We start from the raw sequence: 12,500 nt of genomic DNA, 5'->3' as shown, positions 1-12,500 counted from the left end.
TGACTCGAAAACAATACAGGAATTGAATTGTATGGGTTAATTTAGTAGTTTGTAAGTTAGTAATTTCGAATGTATTGCATAATGTAGGTTGTATGGAGAAATGTATGAAATCCTTGTTGCCTTGCCATTTCGATGTCAAAAAAGTCCTCGGGTATTTTTCCACTATTCATGCATCAAAACACACCATGAAACATTCTTTAAGCCCCGTGTGAACAGAAAACCGTATGCTTCAAAACGTTTCGTTTGAATGGTTGACACATCCATGTTAGGTTACCAGCCAATTTTAATTTCATTTATTATTCTATATATAATGCCAATACTACCGTATCAAGACTAATTGTTATTATGAAATTTGATTTTATCCAGGTGTATAAAATCACAGAATATTAGGATTCTAGATTTAGAATAACAAATTGAAACCTGGCATAATATATAGTACTACATAATTATAATTAAAAAATCCAACAATATCGGATATAGTTGAGCAATTAATCCCAATGACGTGTGATTCATCTTGATGACGTGCGTTTGTTTGTAAGATCCATTACTGCTACCTAGTACTTATCGCAGAAAGATCACTCTGAAGTTTGATTTGTTGTTGACAGTCCGTCATGGCACACAGTAAAGCAAGGTCAAGGAGGAAAAAGAACGACAATAATGAACCGGACATTTATGCAGATCTTGAACCTTTGCAGAATTGCGGCTACATGTATGCACAGCAACTTTTGTTGCGTATTAATTTGCATCTGTATCAGATGTCGTTGTTGCTGGATTTGCATTCCAGCCACGTTGATACTGTTCACGGGGTTATTTTCGCCCTTCTACACTTGCAGACGTTTTCGTCCCATTTAAAATTCACCTAGACACAGTTAATTTAAACGTATATGATTTATTACATTCTTGCATTTGCCTAATGACAACGAGGACGAAAATACAATGGGAGCTCGAGCAAATATTTTCCTATACACAGTACACTATTTTGTACATGGGAGCAAAAGATTGATAGTAACATCCATCGTAGGGTCGTGCAATCAGCAGTACATATTATGCAATAGATCTTGGATAGTCGTAAATTTCATCGGGAGATTGCACAATCAGTCGCGCCATCAGTCGTGTAGTATTGTGATAAGTGGTACGATCTGGTTAAGACTATAAGACCCAAATATTGTGCACGGTTGGTGGTGCGACCTTGCAAGACATGTACTACGATTTGTCTGGGATTGCCACAGGTCGCCAGTTTTAAACATGAACAAATACCTCCCTGCCATTGAGTTTGCTGACATGGTCATCTAATAACGTTGCGATTGATGATGCGCTTTCTCGCGATCTGACATTTCCAGTCGTTACACGTCGTATCGTGGTTGTAAGTTTGGTGCGATTAAGTATTTTACGTCCTATTTGAGATTTTTTCACTAATATAGTGACGTCGCTACCTGTAGATTAAGTATCAATCATTTTGATCTCTTATCATGCCAACACTTACTGAGACCTTGGTCTCTGTGCTATATCCAAGATCTGTGACTTTCACTTCTAGTGTCAGGCGCTTGGAAAAGTAAAATGTACTACTTATGTTTGACGCAACGCCAGGATCTACCACTTCCCATTTTTGCAATGATTATTAATAAAACTACAAGTAATATTTTATTTAGATGAAATCTGTATAAATAGTCCAGTCAATGAACACCAGAACCCGTAACAAATTGCAAAAGAAAAAATAAATGCACCAAAATGTTTATTAACAATTAGTAAAAGATTAATTAAAAGTCGCAATTAATACCTTGCTGCATTAATAAATAATACGAACAATTAAATATGTTTCTGTAAGAGATCAAGTATGACATTTTTGCCTTCCATACTGATGCGTTTAAATGACGTCATATTACCACACAGCAGAACTACGGGTCATTCAGGAATAATTCAGTAAGTATTTACAATTCTTTTATCGTTATATTCTATATTCAAACGATTTTCTATTCATTGATATTTGTTTATGGGGATTAATGATGATGTACTATTTGGATTTATCATTTGTAAACATTTTAGCAGACACCAATTTCCCACAATGCAATATGTTATATCATTTATTTGCTAAGTACAACATTAACTTTATATTTTAAGTGTAATTGTTACATTATAACTTTAATAAAGCCTAAGAAATAAAGATTCCTTAAATTATACGCATTTTTATATTTTAGCATATCTATGTTGCGTTACTCTGTTCAAAAAAAAAAAAAAAAGTACGGCAGCTCAATAGTGTCACAATGTTAAAAAAAACCCCACAAGATCGTAAGAATCATTATGACGTAAATAATTTTATCTTTTCAAATATATTTTACAGGAAAAAGTAGGTTATTTTCGATTTTGTCAAAGACATATGATTGCGCCAATGACAAAGGGTCCTTTAATATGGCATATTCAATAGATGTGACTTTCCATTTATGAAGCCCGACTCTCTTATGCCTTTACTGTTGTTCAATCCTATTTCATTTGTACGATGCTTTGAAATAAGATATGCTAAATTAATTGAATAGATAAATAAATACTTTAAACCATCAATTTTATTTAGGAACTTGATGACCTGTTTCGGGAACATTTTGGGCTCCATCAGGATGAACGTGATAGCTATACATGTAGTGAGGATGAAGGTTCAGCAGATGAATGCGATCAGCAGGAGCTAATAATGTCTAGAGTTTCACAGTGCTCAGAGATTGAGAATAGTGTTGTACATGACAGTAATGACGAAAATACTGAAGTGGAAGATGAATTTGTGTGCAATTGTTCTAGTAACTTGCTTGGATAATTTTTTGAAATCGGAAATTACAGAACACATTTACAGATTGAGGGAAATGACAAAAGAGTAAAAAGAAATCTATATCATGGGTTCGATTAAAAGAGTTGGGAACAAGAAAGTAACATTCAAACGAAAGGAACGCAAACGTGCGAGATATGAGTTTAGTTTTGAAAGTCGGGCAATATGTAGAAAAACATTTCTGATCGTATATGATACAACAAAAAAGTTTTCAAAAATATTGCAAAACATCTTGATGATCATGGAGCTGTTCCACGAGAGCACGAAAATAAAGGGAAAAAACACCGGTTCATGCTCTATAATTCGAGGGAATACAACGTGCCATGATGTTTATAACTAATTATGCTGCTGAAGTGGGGATGCCACAACCAGAAGCCCCCAGAGGAAGTGACGGCATTCCTCCTATTTATCTACCCTCTTCTGATACCAAAAAGCCATTCATCAGCGATACAGCACTTCGTGTCAAGAGACAGGATTTCGTGCTCTGCGAATATCATCTTTCGAGGATGCATGGTTGAAATATGTTCCACACATAAAGATAGCAATCCCAGGGATGACGTTTGCCAGAGATATGAGTGTTTGCGCAAATAAATTATTGATGCCGTGACTGAAGAAGAGAAGCTAGCAGCTGTTGAAAATTTTCAAAAACATATAGCAGACGCAAAGAAGGAAAGATTGTATTATCACTGTGGACCATCGTGACCATGGTGAACAGATTCACGCACGGGTTCCAGATTTTTGAAACGATTGGTCTATTTATTTTTCTCAAAAACAACATAAATGAGAGTTTTCTTTGTCTAACACATATCGCAAGGAACGCACAGACGTATTAAGAAACAGAATATTCCCATACTTTGAATGAAAGTAATTACTTTTCTCAAACACTCGTGTTTAATATCGACTACCTAAGAAAATTCGCACTGATGTTTGCTTCATGAGCTGAATTCAAGGTTTGAAACAATTTGAGAAAGATTGTTTGATGTTTTCCGCCACACTCAACAATTTTTCAGTTATCTGGTGGCGCCCAGTTTTTATTGGTGGAAGAGAGAACCCAGATATGATGTACCTGGGAAGAGACCACCGACCTCCCGAAAGTAAACTGGGAAACTTTCTCACTTACCGGCGCGAGCGGGATTCGAACCCGCGCCGACAGAGGTGAGAGGCCGTGTGATTTTGAGCGCGATGCTCTAACCACTCGGCCAAGGAGGCCCCATAATTTGTGAAAGAACCATGATAATGTGTCGCAAGAATATAAAAAGACACTCAATTTCTTACTAAATTGGAGTTCATAATAGTCTTTATGTTGACGAAATGCTTGAAAATGAAAATAACGCAGGGTGAAAAGATGGAAGATGTAGCGTTACCAAGGTGAAAAGATATCAAATATTCCCATATTGATTAATATTTTCCAGTAAATTCACAGTTTTAAGTTTTTCTGTCACATATTATATGTGTGTGTGTGGTGCGTGCCTGTTCTAGTAAACTTGTACAGTGTATTTTATTTCGGAAATTTTGTGAATTAAAATGCAATTTTCATCAAATTGACTGTCTTATGTTCGACTAAAAATGTGAAAATCTAATGTTCCTTTAATTTAAGCCATGAATATCAAATCTAAGTACATGTAATTTGATTTATTTATATTGAAATTGTTTTAAAGTGCCTAAAATTTGAGTGTCTTTTTTTTCAAATTATACACACACAAGCATTTAAAGAAATGAAATTAAACTTAAAAGATATATCCAGCACCTTGTCTCTTTCAGATGAATTAAATTGTTGTTCTCCGGAATGACGCCAATAAGGTCATGACGTTACGCTGATGTTATAGACTATATCAGTGCTTCAAACGCAGAAAAATACGTCTTAGAAGTGAAGGAGGTCCATAAAATTACATATGTTTAATCCTCTACCTATTATCTATCTAAATCTGCTAAAAATTGAAAATAGGTAAAAATTGCCATAGGGGCCCTTTTGTCATGGGCGCAAACATATATTAGTTTACGCTTGCAATGGCTTTGGATACGGCAATTAAATCAGGTAGTCAAGTTTTATCACAACATTAAATAGCACATTTTCGAGTTACTGCCGGAACGCGTGTTTATTCTAGATTTTATATAACGTGATCACGTGATTTCAAGATTTGGTTAGCCTTCGATACTTCCGGTAAGATAGCATCTGTTGGAAAGAAACGAAGGGATCAAAAGCAAGATACTGCTGCTCAGGGTGAGAACTCATGGAAGATGGGAAAGTATGGTTACACGAAAAACATTACATTCTATCCCTCTCTGGCACAGACAAAAGATCCGAAAAGCGTGGTTAAAGTTGATGAAGCAAAAAGATTACGACCCTTCGAAACATCGTAGACTTCGTAGATTGAAAGCCTACAAAGGAAAACCCGTACCTGACTGTTTGCCTACAACAATTATAAACAGCCTTTGAGTTGAAAAGTACGAGTTCTTTCGACAAGCGGGACATCGAGCCATGCATCTCAGTCTCACAATCACAGTAGCATAAACTGGTTTGTAATTTATATTTTACAAATTAATACAATGACTGTTCACTATTCATTCTCATACATGTATACATATATACATTCTGAAAATGTTTATAAAGTTTGTTAAACAAATTATAAAAAATTACATTAAACATAGTGGAACACTGCGAAAAACTCTAAATACGTTTAGTGTTGGTTGTGCTAGGAGGGGGGGGGGTCTCAATTTTATATCCGAGGAAAGAAATAGACTCATTGGATGCTATATTTGGGTAGCAACCTAATGGAGTGTAATATAACTGCTTTCATTTAAAGCTTTGTTTAACCTATATGCTTCAGTAATGTTTCGTTTGGTAGGCCTATAAAAATGTTTTCAAAATCAGAACCCCCCCCTTTTTTTTGTTCAAGTAACAAATGCGGTGCCGAGGTGTCGCCCCCTTGGTTGCACATTAAAACACTGGTATTGTGTTTAAAAATATTCGGTGAAGCCACAAAATTTATTTTCATTATTCCTTTTCCAGATATCGGAAACTTTGTTTTAGTGATGATAATGATTCCACTAATCGTAATTATGTTGGTTTCTCGTCACCACGAAACATCAAGAAAACAGATACGGAGGTACAGACAGATATAAGAATGGAAGAAATGACAGAGCTCCTGGACTTGAAGTCGAAATCCTAGAACCCTGATGTTGTTTGTCCAGAGAGTCGCGTGTACATCCAGTGACGGGAGCGTGAAACAGCATACTGGAGTGTCATTGAATATTTGCACGTTCCATTATCGCAACAATAAATTCGAGATCACTACAAACGAGTAGAGAATATTCATAAAAATGTGGGAGCCTTTTTTATAAAGTGTATTATATGTTCTATTGAATCGTAATGTACTGGAAAATTGAACGTGTTTTAAGTTTCAAATGTAAACTAGTGCTACTGTAATTTCAAATAAAGTATATTATGCAAAGTGAAGATAACGAACAGTGATCAATCTCATAACTCCTACAAGCAATACAAAATAGATAGTTGGGCAAACACGGACCCCTGGACACACCAGAGGAGGGATCAGGTACCTAGGAGGAGTAAGCATCCCCTGTTGACCGGTCACACCCGCCGTGAGCCCCATATCCTGATCAGGTAAACGGAGTTATCCGCAGTCAAATCAGTGTGCCAAGAACGGCTTAACAATCGGTATGAAACACGTCAGACAGCATTTGACCCAATGCGAGGTTGTATTGACGAACTAGATCGTTATAACGACCATAGAATTTGCGAAATGCTGACTTCAATCGAGACTGTTGAAATCCCTGTACCATCAACTTGTTTGTCAGTAGCTTACCTCGATTTAAAAACTGACTATACCCAGAACAAGCTCTTGCATATCGAATCAGTTGAGATATATAAACACCGTATGCAGGTGATAATGGAATATTGCTACATAAATGTGGGAAGTTGACGATGGAGAAGCTGAAATCATCCCGTTTGTCATACAGTTGAGTTGTCAGTTTGCCGTTAATGTCTACTTTCAATAAAATATCTAAGTATGAAGCAGAAGTGGACGACTCTGTGGTGTCCTTTATTTCGAGCTCACAGGGATATATCAAATCGACATATGAATGAAAGCTATCATTGTTAATAGACAAAACGTCCTCTAATTTGTTTTGAATATTTCTTAGATTAATTATATTTACCCTCTTGGAATACTTTAATATCAGTTGCTTGGATATTATTACCAATCCATGATCAATTCGTAACATAAAAATGACAGTGGTGATGTTCAAATGTTCATGATGATAATAAAACATAGCCACCAATCAGAGTACAAACATGCTAGCTTTGAAATATCAAGACAATTTGCAAAATGATCAACAACAGTTACTACAAAAACAAAAGGAACTAAACAGTTGTTGGGAAATGACAAATTAAGATATACAAGACAAAAACATGAAAATTCAAATATTTGTTGATGTCATGATTTGATGACATGATACCACAATGGGAATGATATCTGACATGGTGCGGTGCTTTTACCATATATTTTTGCTTAGCAGTAATATAATCTATTTCTAATATATGACAAAATTGGCACCAAATTTGAAACAACACAAAACTCAGGTACAACCTCAGACACAATTTGTCCTGACTGGTGCACCAGCACCCATACATTGTAAGGATTTGACGTCTGTCTCGTTACTGGGATGCAGTCTGATTTAATGGCAACTGTTCTGGGCATTTGTGTACTTTCAATATGGTTTGAAGTGAATAATCTGAACCATTTTCGTTCTTGTAAGACTGTACACAGAATCCTGTGTGTAAGTCATAAAATATCGCAAGTTTGAATGTCTGGCTGAGAATTGAGACACTTGTAATGTTCCATGTGATGAAATGACTATAATTAATCCCGTTTTCTTTGATGTTAAATCAGTGACGGATTTAGGATTTTCAACGGGTGGGGGGTTGGGGTGAAATAAAGTATTAGCCAAAATACTCAGCCATTTTGGGTGAGAAATCTGAGTTTTTACTTGCATTATTTTTGAATTTGTGGCGAAAGGTGGGAGGACTGTTGCCCCCCCCCCCCCCTCTAAATCTGACACTGGCGCAATTTATCAAAAGTTCTTCTGGTACTTACTGTATAATTGGTTCAATATTACTAGACCGAGTCACATTTTACCAGACCGAAATTCTATAGACAAATTAAAACACTTTGTTTAATATAATTTTTTCACGACAATGTGGTATTACCTCTCTAACTTCAGTTCCACTGAAATCTCACACGACTCTGAGATAACTAAATTAATTTTTCTACAAAAGAAACAAGACCCCTCGATCCGAAAAAAAAAATAGAACTTAAGATCTCTCGCTGTGACCTTCCATTCGACTTTTAGATATATCGATGACGTTTTGTCTATTAACAATGACAGCTTTCATTCATATGTCGATTTGATATATCCCTGTGAGCTCGAAATAAAGGACACCACAGAGTCGTCCACTTCTGCTTCATACTTAGATATTTTATTGAAAGTAGACATTAACGGCAAACTGACAACTCAACTGTATGACAAACGGGATGATTTCAGCTTCTCCATCGTCAACTTCCCACATTTATGTAGCAATATTCCATTATCACCTGCATATGGTGTTTATATATCTCAACTGATTCGATATGCAAGAGCTTGTTCTGGGTATAGTCAGTTTTTAAATCGAGGTAAGCTACTGACAAACAAGTTGATGGTACAGGGATTTCAACAGTCTCGATTGAAGTCAGCATTTCGCAAATTCTATGGTCGTTATAACGATCTAGTTCGTCAATACAACCTCGCATTGGGTCAAATGCTGTCTGACGTGTTTCATACCGATTGTTAAGCCGTTCTTGGCACACTGATTTGGACTGCGGATAACTCCGTTTACCTGATCAGGATATGGGGCTCACGGCGGGTGTGACCGGTCAACAGGGGATGCTTACTCCTCCCAGGCACCTGATCTACCTCTGGTGTGTCCAGGGGTCCGTGTTTGCCCAACTATCTATTTTGTATTGCTTGTAGGAGTTATGAGATTGATCACTGTTCGTTATCTTCACCTTGCACCTGTCATTTTCCATAAAATATCGATTAAAAAAGTTCTCTCCATCAGTTTGAAACTTGACGTTTTAAAACCGGAAATGCCTAGGGCTAACCAAATCTGTGGGCGCGTGTAAAATTTGGGTAAAAACGGTGTTCCGGCAGTAACTCGAAAATGTGCTATTACACTGTCTGAATTACAGAGAGCACAGTGGCTCTTATCCATGCCAGCATGTACACTGCCATGCAAGAATTTGAAAATTTACAGTACTATTTACAACATATAACCAAAAAAAATATGAAAATAAAAATCATTTCTATGAAGATGCATTAGAATAAAACGTTATCATGTTTAAGTGCAAAAAGGTCATGTTATTTCAATTATAATCAGAAACGTTTTAACATATTTTCTTTTATTTCTATTCTTGTTTGAGAAACACAAAGGGTCTGGTTTAATTTTTTTTATCACGTTTTAACTGCTGAAATGGTATTAGTCTAATATGGCCATTGCCTTATTTTCTTTATTGTTTTCACCGAAATGCTCATATTTTATTATAGAAAAAAACCCACTTTGCCCTTTACAGACACGTGGCGACTTTTCCCCCTGGAATAATTACTTTATATATTAAACAAATACAACGAAAACAAATCGTTTGCAATTTGTTATGGGTTTTGCAAATTTGGGCTTTCTTTGGCTGGACTAAAACTATATACAGCTGTGGTGTGACGTAACAAATCTCAAAACAAGGTTTTGGGCACTAGTGTGACATATTCCATTTCGCATTTTTAACCTTTCAGAATCACTCCATCCCAGTCAATCTAACGAATATTCAGATAGGGCCGATTTCATTCGGATTTATGTCGAGTCGTCGATGAATACGTTAAGAGAGTGTTATGTTACTAGGATGAGCTTGTATACACTACTAACCACCCTAATTTGTTTGATTCAAATAAAAAAAAAATAAACAATATTATTTTGCCTGAATAATTGAGACAGGCGAACATTAAGTAGCAAGAAATGAAATATACAGTCTTAAAATATTCCCTCTTCAAGTAACCAAATAGAAGGACTTAAGCAATCGTAACAAATTATAGACATGCAAAGGTAGAATTCATCAAAAGTATGCATTCAAAGTACGCGAGAGCTATTTGTGTCATGATTTTCCAAAAAAAACAACCTTACCTAACAACTGAACATGTCTAGTGATACGTGATATTTTTTTTCTAATTATAGAGGGTTACTGTGCAGTGTGTTGTGGTGACAGATTATATATCTACACATGTAATCTTCGAATATGTCAACGTTAACATTACGTATCGGGGCAGCAATGTAGGAATTGGATTTAACAATGGAACTCTAGTAAGAAACCCATATTCCCTAACACCTAGTACACATCAGATGAGTATCCATATCGGGAATACAGGTAAAATCAATTATACTTTACATGTAATTCAATTTCAACCAAGCATCTGTCACATGCAAACACTTAAGACAGCTCAAGGACATCAGATATCCTCCCACCAAATGTTATAGATTTGTATGCTTCCCGAAAAAAAAATTCGGGGGAGCATATAGTTGCTGTCGTGTATGTCCGTCCGTTCGAGCCCATATCTCCTAAACCTTTCATCAGAAATTTATATAATTGATTACAAATTCCTTGATGCGAAGACTCTAAAGGCAAGGTCACTCATAATATGAATGTTCCTTATTTCAACAGTTTTTAAAATAAAAGTTCCCATCGCAAATATTCCTTGGACCAAGGTCAGGTCAGGTTCACTCAGAACATATATCTTATTATAAGGAAAGGGTTCCTTATTTCAAGTTATTCAACAGGTATTGATTGAGATAAATGACTTTCGGTCACCCCAATGACATTTTGTAAAGGTCAAAGTCACTCGGAATACATATATATACATGTGCTTTGTATATTAAAAAAACCTTCATTTCAACCACAGGAAATTGCATCGCTTGGGGTCGAATGTACTATATAAAGAGTACTCTTTAATAGAAAATTCGACCCCAGGCGATGCAATTGCCTGTGATTTCAACAGTTATTGATCTTTTGGACTAAGGTCTCGCAACGTCGTTTTAAAAGGGTCAAGGTCATTCAGAACATCTAACTTGTATGAGGAAAAGATTCCTTTTCTCAACAATTTTGAACAAGTATTGCTCATGTCACGCAAATAACTTGAGACGGAAGCCATTCTGTAAAGGTCAATTTCAATAGTTATTGACCCCTTGGTGATCCGCATTAGAATAGTTCCTCAGGACTCCTTGTCGTAAGAGGCGACTAGATGGGGGTGGGCCTTAATGAGACAGCAAAACCCGAGACCCTGTGTCACAGCAGGTGTGGCACGATAAAGATTCCTGCTCAAAGGTCGTCAATGCCGAGTAAAGGCCTAAATTTTGCAGCCTTTCACCGGCAATGGTGACGTATCCATATGAGTGAAAGATTTTCGAGTGGAACGTTAAAAATATTCAGCCATCCAATCATTGTACAAGTCGGTTGAAGTATTTCATTAATTAGATGTAGTTCGGGGAGCATCCATCAGTTTTACTGATATTCTTGAGTAAAACTATTTGCTTTAATGTTTTAATATTACTATAAACACTTATTTACCACAAAAACGTTCCTATAAAATCGCCTTTCTTCTTTCATTATTCCCAAATCTTTATTTGAAAATTGGAAAGAAAAACAGTACCCATCAATTGATTTTCTTCCAAAATGTCTTTTCATTATTGTATTGCATGCATTAATGGTTGATTTACATTGCTGTTTGATGAAATGATAACATACTCCTAGTAAACGCAGTAAATTCCTAATTTATTTGATGCGTCCAAAATATTGAGTATCCTTTGACTTTCATACATGTAGCACACGACGTAAACTTCTCTCGATTTAAAGAAATTTTTACCAAACGACATTTAGTGAATGTGTTCTGATCATGTAAGCATCATGAGTTGATCTTTTGTAACTTAAACGAAAAAATGCATCACAAAGCAAAGGCGACAAGACGGCGTGTATTTTCTCTATTTATCTTCGTTTCTTTTAAAATTGCCTACAAAAGTTTTGAAAAATAATTATGTTCTTTTTCTCCAAAGGGTTGTTTGGACTTTGGTTCTACACAGTGACCCAGGGTAAGTTCTCAAATATTACGACTGTCAAGCAGTGCAGTAAATTTTAATTGATATAACGTGTTTGTTAATCAAACAAATTCAGAGATATCAAGAAAAATGAAGAAAAAAGACTACTCGAGATTCCCTGCTTGACATTCACAACTCTTTCTTTGTGAAGATTGAAAAGACGCTCATAGGTTGGGTGACGTCCCCAGTCTACATACTGTAATACTCTTCGTACATGCAACGCCTAATATGGCCAACTGCACTTTACTATTGTGCCTTTAAAAATAGTTTCCCCCTTTTCCTGGACACCTAGCAAGTCTGTCAACTCCTTGCTTGATTCTAATGAGTAAATAGTGAATCTATGGTCCCAGGACCTGGACTATTGGGATTTTGCTATTGTAAACACATGGCATTTTCGAAAATATTCTCTATTCACGTACTATAGGAGTTAAACTGTGTGCATGTATATAATTAACACCGAGTCCTCTACTATGAAAAGCGAAGATAACGAACAGTGATCAATCT

The 12,500-nt window shown here is 36.0% G+C and overlaps 1 protein-coding gene across 1 annotated transcript in view; it reads left to right on the top strand.

Annotated features, from left to right (window-relative positions):
- The window catches only part of LOC125671829 (uncharacterized), a 76,176-nt gene that overhangs the window by 55,510 nt on the left and 8,166 nt on the right, over positions 1–12,500 (top strand). Inside the window, exons 23-24 of the mRNA XM_048907768.2 lie at positions 10,086–10,275; positions 11,955–11,990. Of these exons, the coding sequence (XP_048763725.2) occupies positions 10,086–10,275; positions 11,955–11,990 (226 nt within the window). The remainder of the gene's footprint in view (positions 1–10,085; positions 10,276–11,954; positions 11,991–12,500) is intronic.

The sequence above is a fragment of the Ostrea edulis genome, chromosome 4, assembly GCF_947568905.1.
Source record: "Ostrea edulis chromosome 4, xbOstEdul1.1, whole genome shotgun sequence".
NCBI lineage: Eukaryota > Metazoa > Mollusca > Bivalvia > Ostreida > Ostreidae > Ostrea > Ostrea edulis.
This window is presented reverse-complemented; position numbering and strand designations above follow the sequence as displayed.